General features: G+C 43.1%; 2 protein-coding genes across 2 annotated transcripts in view; both read right to left on the bottom strand.

Moving 5' to 3' along the window:
- The window catches only part of IRAK2 (interleukin 1 receptor associated kinase 2), a 73952-nt gene extending 63043 nt beyond the window's left edge, over window positions 1-10909 (bottom strand). The window contains exons 1-2 of the mRNA XM_088831780.1: window positions 9971-10909; window positions 6151-6273 (exon numbers count right to left, since the gene is read on the bottom strand). Coding sequence (XP_088687906.1) covers window positions 6151-6273; window positions 9971-10235 — 388 coding nt within the window. The 5' untranslated portion in view covers window positions 10236-10909. The remainder of the gene's footprint in view (window positions 1-6150; window positions 6274-9970) is intronic.
- Window positions 10910-15443: 4534 nt separating this feature from the next.
- BRK1 (BRICK1 subunit of SCAR/WAVE actin nucleating complex) lies at window positions 15444-22809 on the bottom strand. The gene is made up of 3 exons (XM_055414464.2): window positions 22651-22809; window positions 16371-16453; window positions 15444-16099 (listed from the first exon to the last, which is right to left on the bottom strand). The coding sequence occupies exons 1-3, from the start codon at window positions 22766-22768 to the stop codon at window positions 16073-16075; spliced, it is 228 nt and encodes a 75-aa protein (XP_055270439.1). The 5' UTR covers window positions 22769-22809; the 3' UTR covers window positions 15444-16072.
- Between the last annotated feature and the right edge of the window lie 994 nt (window positions 22810-23803).

Raw genomic sequence — 23803 nt, 5'->3', positions numbered from 1 at the left:
AAATCTTAGGTCTGTTGTTAACATTTGTGGGTCCAGTCCAGTTCTCAGGGACTCAACTCTTCCCAACTGAAACAAAACAATCTTTTGTGTTTTCTGCCTGAATGGGGAGACAACATATTGCTATTTATTTGTATGTTGACATGTACTTTACTGAGGTTTCATGTTCCAAATTCTGAAACAAATTTTGCGGGTTTCTCTCTCATTTAGGTGTCCAGTGCTATTGCCCAACACTTTTGGTTACCATCACAAGCATATCTGTGAATCTCTTCTGTCTGATATTATAAAAGGGATAGATGTCATTATAAATTTGTCCAAACTCACAGAATGTACAACATCAAGAGTCAACTGGTTTGATCTGCCTGTGGATTACTGGGTATATGTGGTGACGGGGGAAGTCTCCAGGAAAATGTTCTGTTGAGGCAGGGAGCTTAGCTGACAGAAAGGGGGAATGGTGAAGGGGTAACAGGCAGCCCAGTGACTAGTACAGAGCGGGGCTGAGGTGCTAACAGGATACAGAAACCTAACGTGAAATATCTGAAAAGTTCATACTGGTGTTCCTATTTTAGGACTGTAAAACACTGGCACTTATTTCATGTCCTTAGTGAGCTGAGCACCCTGTTTTCATCTTCTCAATATACAGTGAGTCCTAGTGAGATATTAACCACTTTTTAGGTTCACAGCATAATTAAGAGGAAGGTACAGGATTTCCGATATACCTCCTGTTCCCACACAAAGTCTCTCCCATTATCAACATCCCCCATAAAGTGGTGTATTTGTTAAATTGATGGACCTACACTGACACATCATTACCCCTAGTCTACAGTTTACCTTAGGGTTCACTCGGCATTGCACATTCTGTGGGTTTGGATATATATATATATAATAATATATATCCACTATTATCAGACAGAATAAATTTACTACCTAAAAAAATTCTCTGTGGCCTACCTATTCATCCTCCACCTCCTCCAACCCTCTCTGCCCCGTAAATTTTTTTTTAATTATTTATTTTTGGCCACACCAACTGCACATGGGATCTTAGTTCACCATCCAGGGATCAAAACCATGACCCCTGCATTGGAAGTATGCAGTTTTAACCACTGGACCTCCAGGGAAGTCCCCCCAATCCCTTTTTAATCCAATTCTACCTTTTCCAGAATGTTGTAGAGTTGGAATTATAAAGTATGTGACCTTTTCAAGTTGTCTTCTTTCACTTAGTAATAAGCATTTATCTGTGTCTTTTCTTGGTGGACAGCTCCGTTCATCTTAGTGCTGAACAATATTCCATTATTTGGATGTATCATATATGCATCTATTCACCTACTGAAGGACACGTTGCTCGTTTCTAAATTTTGGCAATTATGAACAAAACTGCCACAAACATCCACGTGCAAGTTTTTGGATGTAAGTTTTCAACTCCTTTGAGTAAATATCCAAGGAGCATAATTACTGGATATATGATAAGCATTTAATTTTGTAAGAAGCCACCAAACTGTCTTCCAAAGTGGCCATATGATTTGGCATTCCCATTAGCAATGAATCAGATTTCCTGTTGTTCTACATCCTCACCAGTATTTGGTGTGGTCAGTGTTCTGGATGTGAGTATTTGTGTGTGTGTGGGGGAGAGCATTCTAACAGGTGTGTGGTAGTATCTCACTGCTGTTTAATTTGCAATCCTCTGATGATGTACTATGTGGACCATCTTTTCTTTTTTTAAATACTTTTTTGGTCACACCGTTTGGCACGTGGGATCTTAGTTACCTGACCAGGGGTCAAATTCATACCCCTTGCATTGGATGCATGGACTCTTAAGCACTGGACGGCCAGGGAAGTTCCTGGAGCATCCTTTCATATGCTTAGTTGCTATCTGTGTATCTTCTTTAGGGAGGTGTTTGTTAAGGCTGGTTCTATTTTCATGGAAAAAAAAAGCCTTTGTTCCCAATGTGAATGCTTTTCTTCTTCATCCTTTTCTGTAGTGCTTAAAATTTTTAGTGATATTTCATCTTTACAAGAAAAGAAAAGCTACAAGAATCAAAGTTCTAAACAAAATCCAGGGTTGGAAAGAAAAGGGACAGAAAACCAGGTTGCTTGTGTTTCCTCTCCCCAAGGCCATTAAACAGTCTTCACACCTCTCCAAGACAGAAGAACCTGGCAAATGACATACTACCTATTTCCTTTACTCAGCACCATTTACTGTATCCAAAAGAAACTTTAAAAAACAAAACAAAACTGAAAACAGGTAAGGTTACAGTCTCTCAAGAGCAATACATTTAATACATTCATTAGATTTCAAATGAGTACATACATGCTACAGGTTTTCAATTTTCTTTGGACAACACAAAAACACAGTACTCAAATTGCAAGTTTTAACAGGAACATTTTGACACAAAGGCAGGTTAAAAAAATAAAACCAACATTGAACTAATCCAGCACCAACAGACTTCCTTAAATCTCTCATATTATCCTACTTTTAAAATCATATGGCTGCCTTCTATACCAGCATATTTTCTTCTCTACCCAACAATTCAACAATAAAAATTAGATTAAAAATTAGAGGTGTGTCACTAAGTGAATAACGCAACAGATTTAAAAAAAAAGCCCCTTATTTGTTGAATGTTGAAAGAGGAGAATATGATTAGGTGGAAAAACTGTAAGGCATTTGATTCATTCACTTCACTCTGATATCAAAGCACAGGAAGTGCGCTCAAAGGTTAGCAGAAGGATTTAATAAGGATGGTAAGAAATAGTCCCACATTATTTATAAAAGGAAGGCTTCACTCATGAGTATGAAGAGCTTATAATACCATGGAAAAATATTTTAAGTTATAAAGTTAAATGAGAAAGTAGAATATAAAACTGTATATTCGGTATGATCTCAACTATGTAAAACCAAGCCAAAAAAAGGCTGAAAGTTCAAAATGTTAAGTTAGTGGTTGTCTTTAAGCAATGTATCTACCTGGATCTTTTCTTCCTTTTATTTTTCTGTCTCTTCCAAAATTTTCTCTACTGGGGAGGATCCTTTTTTTTTTTTTAACGATTAGCTACCAAAACAGGATGCCTGATAGAAGTATTGAATTCAAATTAATGAATTTAAGTCCAGCCTATAGGAAAGGATCTGGGCATGTACAAAACTATAAAACATTCCAGGCTACTCTCTAAATCCACACTGTGTTAGTTGTAACATCCCAGAGGCTAGAGGGCTTCTTCGTCTTCTCCTCTAGCCAGGTGCAGTGTCACCAGATCCTGCCTGATGAAAAACTGCTGAATTAAACAGAAATGTCATGGATTTACAAAAAGGAACAGAAATACCCACACTTGGCAAAAACCTATTTATAGTACAGGAGTAGCTCTTTAATACTATGATTAAACAAGGCAATGGCTATTTTCTCCTATCTCCTGTGCGGATTCAGTTCAGTTCAGTTCAGTTCAGTCGCTCAGTCGTGTCCGACTCTCCGCGATAGCAAGTTTCAAAAAGCTATCACCACAAGAACTGCAGAAAGCTAATCCTGGCTTAGAAACAGAAGTAAAACAGCCCTGTGACAACAATGGACTAAGAAAAGTCAAAATTTAGAAAATTATAAAAAAACTGCTTTCTATAAAAATGATTCCCTTTTAAACATCTGTTTACTGTATATACTTTAAGGTCCCCACTATCACTCCCCCTCAAAAAAAAGGTCAAAACCTCTAAACACTTTCTACCAAAGGACCCACTGGTTTGTTCATTCAACTAACACAGATGGAAGGCTCATAATATGCGAGGCACTAGAGTCTCAAAGAGCAGACAGATTTTCCCCCGCCCCAAGGACATTTCTGTCTCTGAGTGGGGAGGCGGGCACATCACCAACCACAACACAATGAAAAGCAGGCACCACTGCTTCCTTACAACTCAAGAATAAGCTACAATTCTCACTGTAATTACTTCCACAGAAGTCCTTACACAGAAACTTTCCTGACTCACTAGGAAGCAAAGATGAAACCACTTTTCCTTGATAAATATTTCTACAAGAGGCAGGCGTAATTATTACATTTTGTGATATTTGCCCTTAAACATCACAATGCCTTGTAGTGAGGTCAGTTAACTTTAAGCAATGGAGCATTTTCACTCCAAGACTGAGACACCTTTAAGCTGAGAAAAGGTGACCAACCCTAGCTCTAGATCAAGACTTGTTCGGACCGTCAAAAGCCGAGACCCAGGAGTGTAACTGGACTAAAAATCTTCATCCTCCTCTGCCAGCCGCTGGTTTTCAATATGCTCCTGTGTCAGCCGCACCAGGTCCTTCTGCACATTGGGGTGGTCTTCCAGATCTTCGTAGAGGGATCGTGCAATGTCCAGTCTCCTGTAATCCTCAGGCTTGACTAGGCTTCGCACAACCTGGAGGCACCGCTCTTTCAGGGTATACACTGTAAGGGTAGAAAACCAACTCTCAGCAGCAGACTCAGGCCTGGGGATTGAGCACTCACAAGGCTTGGCCAACCGAGCCGATTACATTTTTGACAGCTGGACCTCATGTTGGACAAAAAAAAGTGAGTACATGGGTTGTGGCAGAGTATAACATGACGGCTCCAATAGACATCTCATAGCATTCATGACCCTGTGGAGGAACTTCCCTTGAGAGTGGGCTGAGCCTATGATGTGCTTTAATTAAGTGAATGTGGGCAAAGTGACACTGTGGTGATTCTGGGCTTCAGCCTTAAGAATCTCTGGCAACGATCGCTTTTACGCCCTCAGGAGCCCCGAGTTATGCAGCGAGAGAGACCACACAAAGAGGGCCAGGCTCTGAGATGACACGGGAGAGAGGCCCAGCCCTCAGCCAACCTGCCAGCAGAAAGCAGCCACAGCAATGACCACCAGAGAGTAGAATAACCCCTGAGTTGAACTCAGCCCTGCCTGCAGAATTATGAACAAATAAAATGGCTGTTGTTGGGTTAGGGGTAGCTGTCACACAGCAAAAGATAACCAAAACAGCATATAACTGGAATTTGGGGGAACTCAAATCCTATGTTTTTGCCACAGCTCACAGCTTGCAGGATCTTAAGTTTCCCTGATCAGGGATCTAACCCGTGCTCTCTGCAGTGGAAGCACAGAGTCCTAACCACTGGACCACCAGGGAAGTCCCCCAAAGCCTATTTTTTTTAGTAATTAAAAAATTTTAACTTTTCCTAGAATAGCATTAAGTAGCAAACGGAAAAAACACCGCAACAAGTTGTGAGAGAGACACAGAAGAAAGGGAAAATATTTTAGTATTTTAAATGGTAGTTTTCCCGATTTTTGGACAAAAGGTCCCACATCTTCATTTTGCACTGGGTCCCACATATTAGGAAGTCGGCCCAGCTGCCGACTACTCTGTTCCTCCTGAGGCAGGTCTCAACCTTTCCTAATTGAAACCTCCTTCTCTCTATAGCCTTTTGGGGATTCCAGCTGATTGTCTCTGATTTCCTCAAATCCTATTTTTAACTCACTGGGGAACTTACTCATTAAAGGTCTCCTATAAGGCAAAATTTCCTGCATTTCAACTTACCAGTGTGCACTTCTGTATATCCACTGCCTCAAAACAAAATCTATATACACATACTAGTTTGAACCTTATGAAGCCACAGGTATTTAGGTTTTTTTTCTTAACACAAAAGATCAGTTTCTTAGGGTTCAACCTAATAAAATCACTTGAGTTTTAAACAAGTGGTAAGCTATGAAGCTAATGTTCAATTTGGTGCAGGTTTTTTTTAAACCCCTGACTGGCACAGTAAGCTTGACTGGATTAAATTACATTAAAAGATACAACACCAGAAGTCATAAATAAGCCATGATATCTCATTCTCTACACGTTTTTTCTCCTGAAATTCCAGGGCATAATTCTACTCCAAGGCCAGGGAAACAAAATGCACTCATAATTCTACAATCAGTTACTTTAATTTAGTCCACTCCTGACAAGCCCAAAGAGCTTCTGAGACACCACAACATCTTTGTTCAACATAGAGAATACCAGTAAATTACTTACATTTCATTTATGGTGGAGAAAAGGACAAAGAAAAAGTTGGATACCTTGCCCAGCATCAGGCAAAAATCACTAAGGACTGAGCTCCTTCTAGGGCCTATCCTCTACTTAGCACAACAGCCTATCTTTTAAAAAGTAAGATGGAACATCGGTATACCTGGCAGTGTGATGTTGGCAAAAATAGGCTGCCCATCAACATTGAGAGATGGCACAAAGAGCTCAGTTTGGTTAACTAGAAGCCCATCAGATGTCCCAGCATCTCGGAAGAGCCAAAGGTGACCTGTTAAGACAAGCAGAGGTTAAGTAGTCACATATTTACTGCTTTCATCTCCCCAGACTGAAATACTTGCCTCTCATTGTGCTTGAATACCATACAAAGCCCTCCCAATAATGTTATTCTATTGAATCGTCACAAAAGGCAATGAAGACAGTAGACAGAAGGGCAACTACACCAGGTTCCAAAATGAAGGCCCTTTCTGCTACCCTGGTGCAAAAGAAAAGTATTTGAACTGCAAATAACATCCAATGGTGCAAACTAAAAGGAGAGAGGTCACCAACTCCTCAGATTTGTGCTTCTCAAAAACAATAAGGTACAAAAACATCACACTGAGAGAAAAAAGCCAGAGAAGGGTATGTTCTGTATGAAGAGATGAAACTAATCAAGGATGTGAAAAATCAGAAGAGTGGAAAGGGGCAAGAACTTTCAGGGATAATGGAAATACTCTAATCTATAACTTGATCTAGGTATTGTTCAGTTCAGTTCAGTCGCTCAGTCGTGTCCAACTCTTTACGACCCCATGAATCACAGCACGCCAGGCCTCCCTGTCCATCACCAACTCCCAGAGTTCACTCAAACTCATGTCCATCGAGTCGGTGATGACATCCAGCCATCTCATTCTCGGTCGTCCCCTTCTCCTCCCACCCCCAATCCTTCCCAGCATCAGAGTCTTTTCCAGTGAGTCAACTCTTCGCATGAGGTGGCCAAAGTATTGGAGTTTCAGCTTTAGCATCAGTCCTTCCAATGAACACCCAGGATTGATCTCCTTTAGAATGGACTGGCTGGATCTCCTTGCAGTCCAAGGGACTCTCAAGAGTCTTCTCCAACACCACAGTTCAAAAGCATCAATTCTTCGGCGATCAGCTTTCTTCACAGTCCAACTCTCACATCCATACATGACCACGGGAAAAACCATAGCCTTGACTAAACGGACCTTGGTTGGCAAAGTAATGTCTCAGCTTTTCAATATACTATCTAGGTTGGTCATAACTTTCCTTCCAAGGAGTAAGCGTCTTTTAATTTCATGGCTGCAATCAGCATCTGCAGTGATTTTGGAGCCCAAAAAAACAAAGTCTGACACTGTTTCCCCATCTATTTCCCATAAAGTGATGGGACCAGATGCCATGATCTTTGTTTTCTGAATGTTGAGCTTCAAGCCAACCTTTTCACTCTCCTCTTTCGCTTTCATCAAGAGGCTTTTGAGTTCCTCTTCACTTTCTGTCATAAGGGTGGTGTCATCTGCATATCTGGGGTTATTGATATTTCTCCCAGCAATCTTGATTCCAGCTTGTGCTTCTTCCAGCCCAGCGTTCCTCATGATGTACTCTGCACATAAGTTAAATAAGCAGGGTGACAATATACAACCTTGACGTACTCCTTTTCCTATTTAGAACCAGTCTGTTGTTCCAGTTCTAACTACAGCTTCCTGACCTGCATACAGGTTTCTCAAGAGGCAAGTCAGGCGGTCTGGTATTCCCATCTCTTTCAGAATTTTCCACAGTTTACTGTGATCCACACAGTCAAAGACTTTGGCATAGTCAATGAAGCAGAAATAGATGCTTTTCTGGAACTCTCTTGCTTTCTCCATGATCCAGCGGATGTTGGCAATCTGATCTCTGGTGCCTCTGCCTTTTCTAAAACCTGCTTGAACATCTGGAAGTTCACGGTTCACATATTGCTGAAGCCTGGCTTGGAGACTTTTGAGCATGACTTTACTAGCGTGTGAGATGAGTACAACTGTGCGGTAGTTTGAGCATTCTTTGGCATTGCCTTTCTTTGGGATTGGGATGAAGACTGACCTTTTCCAGTCTGGTGGCCACTGCTGAGTTTTCCAAATTTGCTGGCATATTGAGTGCAGCACTTTTAAATGCTAGGATCTGTGTATTTTACTGCATGCAAATTAGAAAAAATGGATTTAAGAAATAAATACATCTTATGCAAAAAAAAAAAAGAGAGAGAGATGGGGACAGTTGGAAGGAGACAAAAAACCCCAGGCCTAAGATTCTGTTCAAGGAAGGAAGGAGGTTGTCTCAGAATAAAAACAGCATGAGATCTTGGGCATGTTTACATGACAATTTGGAGGCAAAATTTAAGAAATGTCAAGTGAGAAGTAACGTTTTTTATTGTGGTAAAATATACATAACATAAAATTGGCTATTTTAACCATTTTTAAATGTATAATTCAGGAACATTAAGTACATTCAGGAGGTAATTTTTTTAATGTTTGTATTAAATCAGGCACAGATAAATTTTGGTACAAAAGTCACACAATTTCCCGGATAAAAGACTGCAGAAATGTGGATCTCTGTGACTTCTTCCTCATTAAAAAATATATATATATATTTTTTTTTTTCCTAGGATACTACGTGGCCTGCAAGGATCTTAGTTCCCACCGGGGATCCAACCAGGGCCAGCAGAGAAAGCACTGAGTCCTAAAACACTGGTGTGTGCTTAGTCGCTCAGTCATGTCTGACTCTTTCACCCCATGGACTGCAGCCCGCTAGGCTCCTCTGTCCATGGGGATTCTTCAAGCAAGAATATTGGAGTGGGTTGCCCTAGCCTCCTCCAGGGGATCTCCCCAACCCAGGGATTGAACCCAGGTCTCCTGCATTGCAGGTTGATTCTTTACTTTCTGAGCCACAGGGAAGCCCAAAGAATTCCCGTTCCTCATTTAGTATTAGGAGAAATTTGGTGTAAAAGTTTGAAGAGAATCACTGACTATGCTACCCGCAAGGAAAAAAGATTCATCAAGATCCTCTGAGAAAAATAGCGAAATTTTAGCAAGCGTTAACTTCTTTTTGAAAACCAAGGGAAGATTACTGCCTCCTTAGGCAGTAAGCCCTAGACATCTCCAGCCTGGGTTATTACAACAGTTTTCTAACTCTTACCAGTAGTCTTCCCCTTCCAAATCACCTTGCATCCTGGGGAAGCTTTTCAGTATTAAATCAGGCAATGTCATTTCTCTGTTTAATAATTTCCAATGGCCCCCATTTTCCTAGCGGTAAAATCATCTTTCAGACTTCCTCTCCCACCATTCCATACCCTCTCCCCTCTCCCAGGTTCCAAGTGTCAGGCCATGCGGTTCTCTCTGTCTACAGCTCTCAACTCCTGTCTTGGGTTGGTCAGATTCCATGCATCTTCCAGAATTCTCCTCCTTTTCTGGGAAGCTCCCCTAACTGAAAGCACACACCCTTCTCTTTCACTGAGCAGATGCAATGCTGTGCTCCGTTCCTACTGCAGCAATTATGACACTGGCTTGTTCTTATCTATTCATGCATTTCTCTCTTCTCATGGGCAGAAGAGACACTTCTCCATGAAGGCAGGAATCCGGCGCGGACCGGCTCACTGGGCACACCGAAGAACGTCGGATTTCCCTAATCACAAACTGAACAAACGGACCTGAGGGATGGAATACACGTGGGGTTGATCGTCAAAAGGAAGTTACTCAGTCTTAGAAAAGTACTCGGTCACTTACTAGTTGCGTCAACTTGAATCTGTCACAACCTCTCTTGGGGCCTCAGTTCCTCGAGTGTAAAATGGGAATAAAAAAGACAATAACAGCTGCATCCCCCGAACGGGAAAGGGATTCGGTGAGACCGAGCCACCGTCACCGTGATTCTCAGGCCTAAAGCGCGGCTCGCTGCGCTCAGCTCAGGGGGCGGCGCGGCCGGGCGCGACAGAGCGACCCCGGCCCGCCTACCTCGGTAGCTGTGGATGCGGCGGCCCGTGCCGGGGGGCAGCGTCGGGTAGGGCTGCGGCTCGCCATCGAAGTTGAGCCACACGGGAAGCACCACGCGCGGGCTGCGGTTGCAGAAGATGACCTGGGACGGCTCGCGCGTGTTCACGGAGCGCAGCACCGGCCGCAGCCGCCCGGCCTCCATCTCCCGCTCGGCGCCGGGGTCCTCTGCACTCGCCTCCTCAGCGCCGGCCTCAGCCTCTTCCGCGTCCCCCGCCTCCCGGGGCATTACCTCCGAGAGCCTAGACTACCCAGGCCTCGCGGGATTCGCCGGCCGCGCGGGGCGGGGCGAGGGGTGCGTGCGCGTCCCCGGGCAGGCGTACGTGCGGCTTTCGCGCGCTCTCGGTGGAGGATGGAATACAGGCTAGAGGCGGTGCGCATGCACAGATACATCACCTAACCTTAGGGGACTAACCTCGCGGCGGAGGGTGGCGCTAGGCCATTTTGCCCCAGGGTTTCCTCTGATTGTTGGATTCTTGTGCCTCCTATAGGTTTTTCACGCATCGTTTCTTTAGCTTCATTCATTGCCTTAAGACCGTCATGGTTTTTGCCATATTCTCCCTACCATATGCGCTATTTTTTATTTACTAATTTTTTCAATCAAGTTGTTTTGTCTCCATTTTGGATCACAAAATTTGAGTTTTGTACAGAAGAACAGGATAAAGTGAAAATTTCCCTTTCATCCTAGTTTCCCCAACCACCTCAAAAGAATCCCTGGAGGCAATAAGTATCATCAGTTTTTTTGTACTTCCTTTCAGTTTTTCTCAGTTCAGTTCAGTTCAGTCGCTCAGTCGTGTCCGACTCTCTGCGACCCCATGAATCACAGCACGCCAGGCCTCCCTGTCCATCACCAACTCCCGGAGCTCACTCAAACTCATGTCCACAGAGTCGGTGATGCCATCCAGCCGTCTTATTCTCAGTCGTCCCCTTCTCCTCCCGCCCCCAACCTTTCCCAGCATCAGAGTCTTTTCCAGTGAGTCAACTCGTCGCATGAGGATCCCTTTACTCCTTCTAGAGTTATTTCTCCACTCATCTCCAGTAGCATACTGGGCACCTACCGACCTGGGGAATTTCTCATTCAGTATCCTATCATATTGCCCGTTGATACTGTTCATGGGGTTCTCAAGGCAAGTATACTGAAGTGGTTTGCCATTCCCTTCTCCAGTGGACCACATTCGGCTGTGGTCCCAATTGAACACATCTGAGAAGGAATTTTATATCACCACCATCAATGCAAATTCTTTATCATTTGCCATAAAAGAATACAGAGAAAATAAGTTAAAACAAGTTATTAAACAAACACAGACCTTAACACTGACATTGTATCATTGCGAACGTTTACATATTTAAGAGGAAGGAAAATGTATTTTGGGTATTCTAAGTCCAAGCTACAGGCTATGTTGTTCTTAGAGTACATTTTACACTATGCCAAACAAGTAGAGAGAAAAAGAAAACGTACACGTTTTCCAAAACAACTAGTGATTTTTTTTTCTTCTACTTCTCGGCCTTTTCAAATTTTTCTTTTACTATATATTTTGCCTTATTTATGCTTCCCTGGTGGCAGAGTGATAAAGAATCCATCTGCCAAGCAGAAGATGCAGGTTTGATCCCTGGGTTGGGAAGATCTCCTGGAGATGGAAATAGCAACCCATTCCAGTATTCTTGCCTGGGAAATTCCATGGACAGAGGAGCCTGTTGGGCTATAGTCCACGGGGTCCCAAAAAGTTTGATACAACTTAGCAACTAAACGACAATATTTTGACCAATTAAAAAGTAGAGTAATAAAGCAAACACTGATAATCTCACCATATAAAATTAACAGTACATTGTCATATTTAAAGTTAAGACAACATAAATTATGAGGCCAAAATTCCTTTAACTTCCACTGTTTCCCCTCCTTCTTCAGGAGGCAATAACTACCATGAGTTTGATGTGTCTAACCAGGCTATTTTTTTCCCCCTAAATTTATTTTAAATTTCCATATGGTAGAGTTCACTCTTTTTGGCATATAGAGCTGTTTTGATAAAATGCATAGTCATGTAACCATCAGGACAATCAAAGTACAGAACAATCCACCCTCTCCCACCCCCAAAAAATGAGTGTAATCAAACCCTACCCCCAGGCTTAAGTCTTGGCAACTATTGATACATCTTTCTTCCATCTCTGTAGTTTTCCAGACTGTCATATAATGGGATCACACAGCATGTAGAATTCTGAGTCTGGCTTTTCACTTAGTGTGCTTGAGATTCATCAATATTGTAGAACATTATCAAGTTTATTCCTTTCCATCGCCAAGTGGTACTCCACAATACACTCACCAGCTAAGGGACACTGAGCAATCATGAATAAAGCTATAAGCATTTCCATACAGGTTTTATGTGTGTGTCCGTTAAGTTTTTGCTTCTCTTAGGTGAGAATCATCTACAGATGAGACTGCTGAGACACAATCAGTGCACGCTTAACTTCGTGAGGAAGTGCTCAACTGTTTTCCCAGAGTGGGTTATATCATTTTGCATTCCTACCAGCAGTGCATGAGTGTTCGTCACTCCACATCATGCCTGCACTTACTATTATCAGGATTTTGTGCATTTTGAAAGATTTTAGCCATTCTGATAGAGTACACATGGTGGTATCTGGCTGAGGCTTCAATTTATATTTTCCCAATGACTAACAACGTTGAAGATCTTTCATGACCTTGTTTGTCATCCTTTTGTCTTTGAAGTATCAGTTCAAATCTTTTGTCCATTTCTTTATTAGCTTGTTTTCTTAGCTGTTGAGTTTTGATAGTTCTTTTATCCAGAACGACTTTGTTCATGATGATGAGATGACTGAGAACAATCCTGATTCAGAAAAGCTGGGCACAATATTAACATTTAACCTCTCTGAACTCCTAGTCTCCATATGGGTCAAATCAAAGCAGCTATCCTATCAACATCTTAATTTTGTTATATCAAACATTTTATGTTTAAATTTAAAAACCTCAGTGACTTAGTATGGATTAAAATGTAAACCATAATTTTATCATCATCAGTGAGAGTGAAATGTATCAGAACTCTACGTAAGTTGAAGGGACACATTGGGGACAAAATAAATGGAGGTTTAGCATAACACTATTTATGGGCTGAAATGACCTATGTGCAAAGATGTGTATAACCTGAGAATAAAATCCCAATTTCTGGAGCCTGACCAAATACGGTCTTTCAGAAGGAAACCCACAGATAGCTAGGGAGAGTGCCAGAGCTGATAAAATTCCTTAGCAAGACTTCCAGAAAAGACAAGACACAAGCCTTCAGAGAAAGAAGCTGGAAGAAGTGAAACAACACAGACATCAATGTGAACAGCATTTGCTAGACAGAGCCAAGAAAACCCGTGAAGCCTTCTTTACCAAAGGAAGGACAGCGAAGAGGCAGGTGAAAGTAACATGGGTGTGTAGCAGCTTAAAAATTATTTAATAGCATTGCACTAGGAATGAGAAAGTAAGTTTTAGATCTGGTTTTAGATCTACCACATTCAGAAGTAGAATCTGAGTCAGATACGTCTAGGTCTATATTCTAGCACCTTTACTTACTCTGTATGACTTGGCACAAGTTTTAGCCTCTCTAAAACTCCGGGAGTTGGTGATGGACAGGGAGGCCTGGCGTGCTGTGATTCATGGGGTCGCAAAGAGTCGGACACGCCTGAGCGACTGAACTGAACTGAACTGAAAGAAGTGCATGGAGGGACTTCCCTGGTGGGCCAGGGGTTAAGACTTTGCCTTCTAGTGCAGGGGTTGCAGGTTCGATCCCTGGTAGGGAAGCTTAGATCCCACAAGCCTTACAGCCAAAAAACCAAAGCATAAAATAGAAGCAGTATTTTAACATATTCAATAGAGACTTAAAAAATGGTCCACATCAAAAAAAAAAAAAAAATTTCATGAAGAAAGCCTACGTGTTAGGGCTTGAGGATTAAAGACATAAAGTACACACAGCACTTAGCACATCTAACACACAGTAGCACTCAATAAATTATAGATAATGCTAGTTATATATCCCTGAGTGAGCTGAGGCTCAATATATAAAGGGGGTTATTACACAGGAAAGCACTCTGACAGCTCAAGGTAAGATGGAGCAGTTACCTCTACTAGAGGAGGCTGGGCTCACTGGTTCCCCTACCAGTTGGTTTTCCCTACAACCAGTAGCTTACCATTAGCAACATCGTATTATTTAGGGCACTATTTTTCTTTTAGAAATATTACTTTAATATCTAAAGAATGTCTATAGCACTATAAAAAATTATCATTTTCACATGTCATCTAAGGAAGATTACCATCATTTTTGCCTCTATTACTATCTCATTATAGTCACTGAATATAGTAGGAATTTGATAAGTATCTGTTAAACTGACTGCAGAGCACCAGATAATCTAAAACCTGAACTTCAGGAATAGTAACTTTTTTATCCTAGAAAGCACCGGGAAGATATTATAACAATCTCAAGCAACTGTTAAAAGCATATCAGATGAGCTCAATAATGTTCAAAAACAGCCGTTACCAAAGTAAAGGATGACAGTTTTGCCTCCATTGTAACATCACCTTTTTTAAATAAAGGTCCTGCTTCAGATGGTCTTCCAAAGGTCTACACAAGGATCTAAGCACAGATGTGTGCTTGCAGCTTGAGCTCTGCAAGTCATTTCAATTGCTATTTACTGACTGCCTGCCTTCTGCAAAGTACCCAGCTGGACAATACAAGACTAAGGTGCTCATATATACTGTAAGATGCAGACGCTAAGTCAGAGAACAAGATCAAACTCAGGGCTGAAGTGGTGTTAGCGCGGCAGGGTGGGAGGTACTGCGAAAAGCAACAGTGAAGCACTCAGTGAAAGGCAGACAGGAATACTTTATGGAGGAGGTTTGCCTTAAGCTAGACCTTCAGTGGCAAATAAGATCTGAATGGGGAGAAATGACTTCTATGTGACTAAAATGAAAATTCTAAATGGGGCTTAAGCCTAGTGGGTTGGCACAAGCTTACAGTAAGCTTTGATGCTAGAATGAAAAGTTTTAGACACTTCGGTTTAAACAATTTCCTTTTTAAAAGTAAACATTTCGCTTGTACCTAATAAAACTCATAGTCTGCCACGGATGGCAGTTAAAACTGTGTAGATGCTAGTATTTCAATGGACAGTAAGCATCACACCTGATTCAACACTGTATATTTTATTGGAGCATAAAGTCCCTACATAGTAAGTACTTGGTAAATGTCTGCTGAATGACCAAAGGATTCCTAGGATGAATGAGCTCAAAGTCCAAATATGGGGGCTCCAGCTTGCAAACCACCTAGGCTTTGATCAAACGGCTACATCTGAAAGTTTTGTTAGATTAAGAATCCCACACATCAGACTTCTGTGGAAGAGGTGCACCCCGTCTCTAGCGCCTCTCCCCACCACAATCACAGCAGTCAAATAAAGTTGAGGAGTTTATTAGGGAAATATGAGAGGTAAAGACACCCCAAGTGACAGACAGAAAACTCTGAAAATGTCCCTTTTCAAGCCAACTGGGGGCCTGGCCTTGACCTCCCAAAAAGGACAAGAAACTGGTGGGTTAGCAACAACATTCTCTGGCAGCCACCTCTCCAGGGCATCTCAGCCAGGACTGCTTCCCACCCCCAGCCAAAGGTGGGAAGAAGACAAGGACTGTTTATAGAATCAATGCGCAGGCAATGAGAGCGATAAGGAAAGACTGAGAGAGAGACAGAAAGAGAGAAAGAGGTGGGGAGGACCTTGACAGCGTCCCAGGCTTTTGGCTCTCAGTGCCTCAAATGTGTTGACAAGTAGCTCTACAGAACGTTACTGAAGAGGTAAAATGCCTAACAATGTTTCCGAGAGGTCCCCTGGACTCCTCCCCACACGCCACATCACACTGCTGGGTGTACATGGCAGAGCCCAAAGGCCACACTTTTGAAAAAAAGAAAAACAAGAATAAGCCCTGTTGTTCTTTAAGGAGAGAGGAAGGAGTTGAAGGCTGCTGGGGCCTTTCCCACGAGAGGCTGCGTGCTGTAAGAGCAAACTTCCCAGCAGCAGCATGGCACAGTCCTAGGTGAGGGTTTCACCTTTTGTCACCTGTCAAAGGAAAACTGACAATTAGATAAACTCAAAAGCATTAGCAGGGTCTAAAATTTTATTAAATTTTTATATCCTAGGTAGCTAGGGAGTGGTAGAAAAAGGTGACAGCTTCGGAGTCCCAGAAAGCAGGTTTAAGTTGGGGCAAGGTACTTAACTTCTCGAAGCCTGTTTCTGCTTCCAGGTTTTTGCAGCAACAAATGAGAATGTGCATTCTCTCTCACACAGCCACGCCTGCCTCATGAGGAAGCCCGGTGCCCGGCATACTCACCCTGGCTTCTATGTACTCTATTCTCCGTTCAAGAGCTGTCAATTTCTCGTTCAGTGTTGCGAGTCTTGAGCGACAAGACATATCTGGTAAAAGAAGACGGACGTTCAGGATTAATGCCATTCCAGACGCAGACATACACCAGCCCCCTAAGATGGAGAGGAGGAATGCTGTATCATGCAAGGCACAAATGGCAGCGAGTAGGCAAAGCAAGGCAGTGGGAGAAAAGGTGAGAAGCATCTTAAGAACACAGCTGCTTAGGGAGGATCTGCTTAACCTCCTACCAAATGTGACAGGCAGAGAATACTGCACTCCCCCCCCAGACTTTAATCCCCAGAACCCATAAATACGTATCTCATAGGCAAAGGGACTTTGCAGATGTGGCTGAGGTGAAGGACCTTGTGATTCTGGATTACCCAGATGGACCCCATGTAATCACAAGCCCATAAACACAGACATGAAAGGCACGAGAAAGGCAGAAGAAGGACAAGAGATGTGAGAGGGACTCAACCTGTCATTGCAGGCTCTGAAGATGGAAGGAGGAGGCCATGACCCAAGGGATGCAAATGACCTTTAGAAGCTGGGCGTGGTCCTTAGCTGACAACCAGCAAGGAAATAGAGATCTTATTCCTACAACTGCAAGAGAATGAGTTCTGCCCACAAGCTATGGGCAAGGAATGAGCTCCTCTCCTAGAGCCTCCACCTGAGGAGGGAGGCTCTGGGCTGACACTGATTTCAGCTCAGCAAACCACTGCTGGACTTCAGATGTACATGACTTAAGATAATAAATGTATGTGGTTTGCGCCACTACATTTGTGATAATCTGTTATGGCAGTCATAGAAAATAAAAAACTGATACACCAAGGCTAGACAGATGGCCACTTGATAATTAATGGGCAAACCTCCTACCAAATGTGACAGGCAGAGAATACTGCACCCCTCCTCAGACTTTACTCTTTTCCAAGAGATGGGAAATGACAAGAAGAAGAAAATAATCTCAACAGGGAAGAAAAGCAGAGGCCAAGGAAGCAGCAGACCCTAGAACGAGAGAAGGTGTGGTGCTGGTGAGCTCGTGGAGGCCCTGCCACGCTGCTGCTCTCGGAGCACATGATGACCCAACAGTTCCTGCACAGGCCTTTCGGAACAAGAGAAAACCTGGAGAGTATCAAAAACCCTGTGGGGCCCGCCTTCCATCTGCAAAAAGTTCCTTTTCTTCCTCTAACGTTTCCAGTCTCTTTTACCACCTTGCCCAAAAGGAAACCTAGATTTGCCCTAAGATACCTTTTCCCGTACAAAACTTCTCTAACAGAAATCACTTGACCACTCTTCCTCCAACTGTTTTCAACATTCCAGGCACGCTAATTATTCCCACCCTCCTCCAACACTGATGCTCAGTCATCACTCAATAATCCTCACTTCTGAAGTTCTAAATATCTGCTCTCCAAGACAGTCTCCCACCCAGTGATTTAACACTTAGCTCACAATCCTCCTTTTCAACTCTTCCCTAGATGTTATGCAAAAGTACTTCAGCACTCAATTTAACAAATCTCCCACACCCTGATTCTTGCCTGACTTTCATTTCATCAAGTCCAAATCTTAACTCATCCTGCCTCTCTAAGCATTCTCCTTCAAGTCAGGTCAAAGTGAACCTCTGAGACGTCTTTGCCAAGTGGACATAATCCTCCCTCTTCTGTAAGGATTTGCCTATCTTGGACACTGTTCCTTCTTCCTTTAAATATTGGTTTTTTTTTTTTTTAAATACCAAAACCAGTTTGTACTGGGGTATAGCCAATTAACAATGTCAATTAACAATGTTGTGATAGTTTAACGTGAACAATGAAGGGATTCAGCCATACAAATACATGTTCTTGGCAGGGTGGTGGGGACTGGGGTTGTGTGTTTGTGTGTGTTTAATCTGCAAGTGATGCGGCTTCTAATTCCCAGGCCCAACAGGACATGATCTCATTTCAGCCTGGTTTTTAGAAGCTCAAAGTCTATTCAGAGTGAGCACACATGTTATCACTGACAACCTGTCACTTCCCATAAAAAAAAATGTCATGGCCAATATGAAGGGGTGGGGTGGTGAGAGGGAGGGTTCCTTCCTGGGTGCCTGTTCTGCTCCAGCTCCGTCAATCTGGTGATGAGTCAGAATCCAACAACAACACTGTGTTACTGGCCTGCACGGATAAGCACTGCCGAAAATTTAACATGCTGAACTCTAGAAACTTCAGTCATATTTCAGATTCCATTAAATACATACTGGTTCAAACAAAATACTGGGAAAGCACCTGGCAGCTGGACAAATTTGAAACCACAATGCATTTATATGTACATTATCATCAGACTGTAACTGAAAATGCCACGTGTCCTCATCAGGGTGTTTAATGGTGTGCATACATGACCACCGCTAACAAATGCCAGTTATCAAACAACTTCTCTGAACTCTTACTGCACATAACTTTAGCCTACAAAAATCAACAGTCTTTCTCATAAGATCTTATTTCTCCAAAGTGAAAGTGTTAGTCGCTCAGTCATGTCTGATTCTTTGTTACCCTGTTGGCTGTAGCCCGCCAGGCTCCTCTGTCTATTGGATTCTCTAGGCAAGAATACTGGAGTGGGTTGCCATTTCCTTCTCCAGGGAATCTCCCCAACCCAGGGCTTGAACCCAGGTCTCCCACATTGCAGGCAGACTCTTTATGGACTGAGCCACAAGGGAAGACTATTTCTCCAACAAAATTCTAAACCTCTTAGAAGTGGCTCTGTCCATTTATTCTCATTTATTCCTTTCTCAGAGCATCTGACACACAGCTGGAGTCACAACAGGCAGGAATATTTGTGGCTAAGTATTAAAAAATCGAGATTTAAAAATAGCTGCACATTGTCTTTTTGGTTACATGTCTCTGCATGTATTAGCATCAGAGTCAGGAAAAAAAGGTTTAAAAATAAAGTTATCATTTGTAACAATCTATTTTTAGAAACTTCATCCATTCAACGTACAGAATAGGCCTAGTGTTAGGATGCTTGTGGTACAAATGATGCTGTGCCCTTAGGTCCCAGTGGTCCTCCCATGTTTAAAGAGAAAACCACAAATGGATCAAAACCCTACCCTCACCAGCCAGAATCACAGGGTAAAGCTGTTGAGAGTCATTAGGTATCCTGGAAAAACAATTCCCTCTCCAAAGCACATGGCCTACACAGCCTATTATGGTCAGGGTGAGAACTGTAGGCTTGTCGCCATTTTCAAAGAGCTACAGATGCCCCCCTAAAGGAAACACCGGCTAAACTTCTGTGCCGCCAAAACACATTACACGCACGATACAAGCCCCCCAGCCACACATCAGAATGGAGGAGTCATGCAAATGGCTTAGAATGGGAAAGTACATCCCACACTCATTCATCCTGAGTTATCCAATGCCAAGACAATGTACTCATCTATCTTTATGATTTATCCAGTTTCTCAGCCTGTTGGTCTTTGTCTAAACTCTTATATCGTGATATCGACAATCTTTGGGACCTTGCCTCAGGTGTATCTAACTGCTAAGTCAAATTGCTTTAACCTTTAATTGTGCTTCCTAATTATTCCTACTTGTAATTAACTGCTCTTTTCTTTAAAAGGGCTAAATCCACTTTCTAAAATCTTCACAAATCACCAAGTAATTACTAATGTTAGGCCATTAACCCCACCTTAAAGGAAAATAATGGCCGAAGCCAAGGGAAGCCATTTCTTCCAGCTCTTGAAACATGGGAATCCTGTGTGTCTATTTCCTTAGTCTAGGACTTGCTGGAAACTTGAAAAAAAAAAAAAAAGAGAGAAAAGCCTTTGTTTTCTATCTGATAAAATGTAACTCACATAAACTCTCATAGCAGCATATATTTCCTTGCTTATATAGCAAGAAAAGAGACATTTCTCATCCACAAATTCTAAGCTCAAATGCTTCAATTTTTGGTTAGTTCCAAGACTCACCAACTAAAACTACTGTAACATGTCAAAAAGTTTTATTCCAGAGATGAATGCATGTTTATTATATGTTTATTAATATGATTGAAAGTGAAAGTCACTCAGTCGTGTCCAACTCTTTGCAACCCCATGGACTGTATGTAGCTTGCCAGGCTCCTCTGTCCATGGAATTCTCCAGGCAAGAATACTGGAGTGGGTGTAGCCATTCCCTTCTCCAGAGGATCTTCCCAATCCAGGAATTGAACTGGGGTCTCCCACATTGCAGGTGGATTCTTTACCAACTGAGCCACTGGAGAAGCCCATAAACACTGGAGTGGGTAGCCTATCCCTTCTCCAGGTGATCTTCCTGACCCAGGAATCAAACCAGGGTCTCCAGCATTGCAGGCGGATTAATATGATTAAACGCTCAGAAATGAAATTATTACGTTATCTAGATACAAACTGGGAAACTGAGATACTAGGTCACTTTTAATTATGAAAAACAGCCCCGGTTTAACTTATTTTAGATGCTTTATTTACTGAATTGACATTCTTAATACTCTGTTAGGATATTCTGTGTCTGTGTATCTCATATTAACTCCTACCATATAAATGAAGTCTTTTACTTCTGGTTTTAAAAGTAAAGGCTCTCAGTACTTCCTTGGTGGTCCAATGGCTAAGACTCTGTACTCCCAATGCAAGGAGCCCAGGTTCAATCCCTGGTCAGGGAACTAGAACCCACAGGCCACAACTAAAGATCCCAGTTGCCTCAACAAAGGTCGACCAGCACAGCCAAATAAATAAATATCTTCTAAAAAGTAAAAATTATTTGTCAGTTATTTGTCCAACCACGTTCCACTGCCTCTCCAGTCTAAGCCAAAGTTTCAAAGACACCATTCTGTCATTACTCTATCCCTCCCTGAGCATGGAATATTTTGTTTTATCTGGTCCTTCCTCTGAGGAAAAGCTATGAGTATAAAGTGCCCTAAAGAACCCCCATAATAGTTTAGCTCTCTAGGGAAGCAGAAGAGACAATCAGGAGAACTAACACTGGAAGAGTTTGCACAGAACTTTAAAAAATAATTTCAGGATACATGAGCTCTATGATTTCTTGACTACCATTTCCTATTACAACCACCATGGTAAGTTATACGTGTGAATTTGTGTCACTGACATAAAATTTATCCTATTCTTGTCCCTCATTAATACTAACATCACTCCCATTCCGAGTGAGGAAATCCACCACACCAAGACACCTTGTATGTAAATATATTAAAACATAAACAATATGCTGCTTTGTTCTGAAGCTGTCATTATTTCATCTTCAAGACAGCAATTCTTTAAAGGCAGGAAAATGATGCTTTTTCCCCCACCGAGCCTAAGAGACAGCCTTGTACTCAAGACTTAGTTTCTCTTGCGGATGCCTTCTCATCAAACTTTTGCTCTGTCCTTAGGATGTGTCAGGTTCTCTAACTAGAAAATAATTCCTTTTGAAATCTTTTCTTATACATCATTGACCCCTCCTTAATCTTAACCATTTAACACTGATGAAAGAATGGACCAGAAGCACACCAGTTGGAAAAATGTCATTCCAATTCCTTTCTATGTGTTGACATAGAAAGTCTACCGAGTGCTCAGTTCTGTGAAAGAAACACTTGAAGAACAGGAGGTAGGGGTCTCTACTACGGGCTTGCTGTCCAGAAGGATGTGGGACAAAGCGGAAAGAATTTAAGACTGTCACGAGTAGGCTAATGCCTAGGAAAGATTTTGCTAGAAGCAGAACACCCACTGTCGGTTTCATACTAGCAACGCAGAGATGTCCATGGCGTGCCAAGATGTGGACCTTACTTTGCCCTCATGTGCTCCAGCTCAGCACAGGACAAAAAGGGACTAACAGGAGGGGCCGCAGGGGCGACTAGAAGGCTCGATCCGAAAAGAGACGGGAAACGTCTAGAGTCTTTACAGGGCAGTGACAAGATCATGCCGCGTTCTGAGAGCCAAGTGGGAACTGGAAACGAAGCACAGAGGAGGAAGGGAGGCGACTGAAGAGAAGAAAAGGCGCAGACGAAGGACGGGGTTGCCAGGACGTGTCCGGGAAAAGGAAAGACTCGATAATGGATCCGGGGAAAAGGCAAAGCTGCCGATGAGCTCAGTCTGGGGCAGGATAACCCCACAGGGACTGTCCAGTGGAGCCCGGGATCAGGGCGAGAGGGGGAAGGTGCGACCTGAAGGAGGAAGCGAAAATCAGCAGGAGCCTAGGGCACTCAAGACTCCCCTTCAAAGCTTCTCAGCGCCCTCCCTCAGCGGGCTTCCCTCTTCCCAGCCTCCCCCTGCTCGCCCGCTGACCGAATGAGTTGAGAAAGTCTGCGATTTTCTTGATGCTGCTGGTGATGACCTCAATGTACTCCCGGTTCGCCCAGTCCTGGTGAATCTCCCGCTGCACCGGATCCTCTTGTCCCGCCATGGCTGCGGCCCGAGGAAGCGCGACTGCGCAGGCGCCTCGACCCTCCAGGCCGCCAGCGCGCCTGCGCCGCTCTCCCATCCCCTTGCCCGGGTACCCACCACTCCCAGGGCCTGTGGCGCGCCTGCGCGTCGTCAAGTCCTCCGAGGCGTCTTCGCTTAGCTCCCACGCCCCTGAACAGACCCGCCCCACGCCCACGAGGAAAATAGGATGCGCAGACGCAAAGATCCCCCGCAATTGCCCACCACTCCAACCAGTCCATTCTAAGGGAGATCGATCCTGGGTGTTCGTTGGAGGGACTGATGCTGAAGCTGAAACTGCAATACTTTGGCCACCTCATGCGACGAGTTGACTCACTGGAAAAGACTCTGATGCTGGGAAAGGTTGGGGGCGGGAGAAGGGGACGACAGAGAATGAGATGGCTGGATGGCATCACCGACTCTGTGGACACGAGTTTGAGTGAGCTCCGGGAGTTGGTGATGGACAGGGAGGCCTGGCGTGCTGTGATTCATGGGGTCGCGGAGAGTCGGGCACGACTGAGCGACTGAACTGAACTGAACTGGCGGTTACGGTCGTTGCGGCGGCGGGGTGGGGGGCGGCGCATGGGGCCGCATTCACCCCTTCTCTCAAATGCTTCAAAGTAAGCTTGCGATCTATGTCCAAACCAAGCTGGGCATAGCCAATTAAACCACATTAAATACAAATCATTTTAAAACTGCCCTTTAAACAACAGAACATGAGGTGCCACTTTGCAATTATCAAATGAACATAACGTTATTTTTTTCAGTTATGAAGAGGCTGAGGGGAAATCGGTAAACGTCGCAACTAGCTGATCACACTGTAAACTGACGGTCTCTTCAGAAGGAAATCTGTAAATTGAAAGCAAGAGCTGTACACATTTTCAAAGTTTTTAAATTATTTAACAAAATTATTGAAAAAAACACTTTCAGCGCAGAGGTGTTCTTTGAGATAATCTGTTTTAAAAATCTCAACAGTTGGGGAATGACTGAACATTGGTATAGCCACTCAGAGCAGTAT

This window comes from Moschus berezovskii, chromosome 24 (assembly GCF_049115385.1).
Source record: "Moschus berezovskii isolate FMDL1 chromosome 24, NW_MosBer_1.0, whole genome shotgun sequence".
Classification (NCBI taxonomy): Eukaryota; Metazoa; Chordata; class Mammalia; order Artiodactyla; family Moschidae; genus Moschus; species Moschus berezovskii.
The sequence above is the reverse complement of the archived record's forward strand: the minus strand, read 5'-3'. Positions and strand labels throughout refer to the sequence as shown.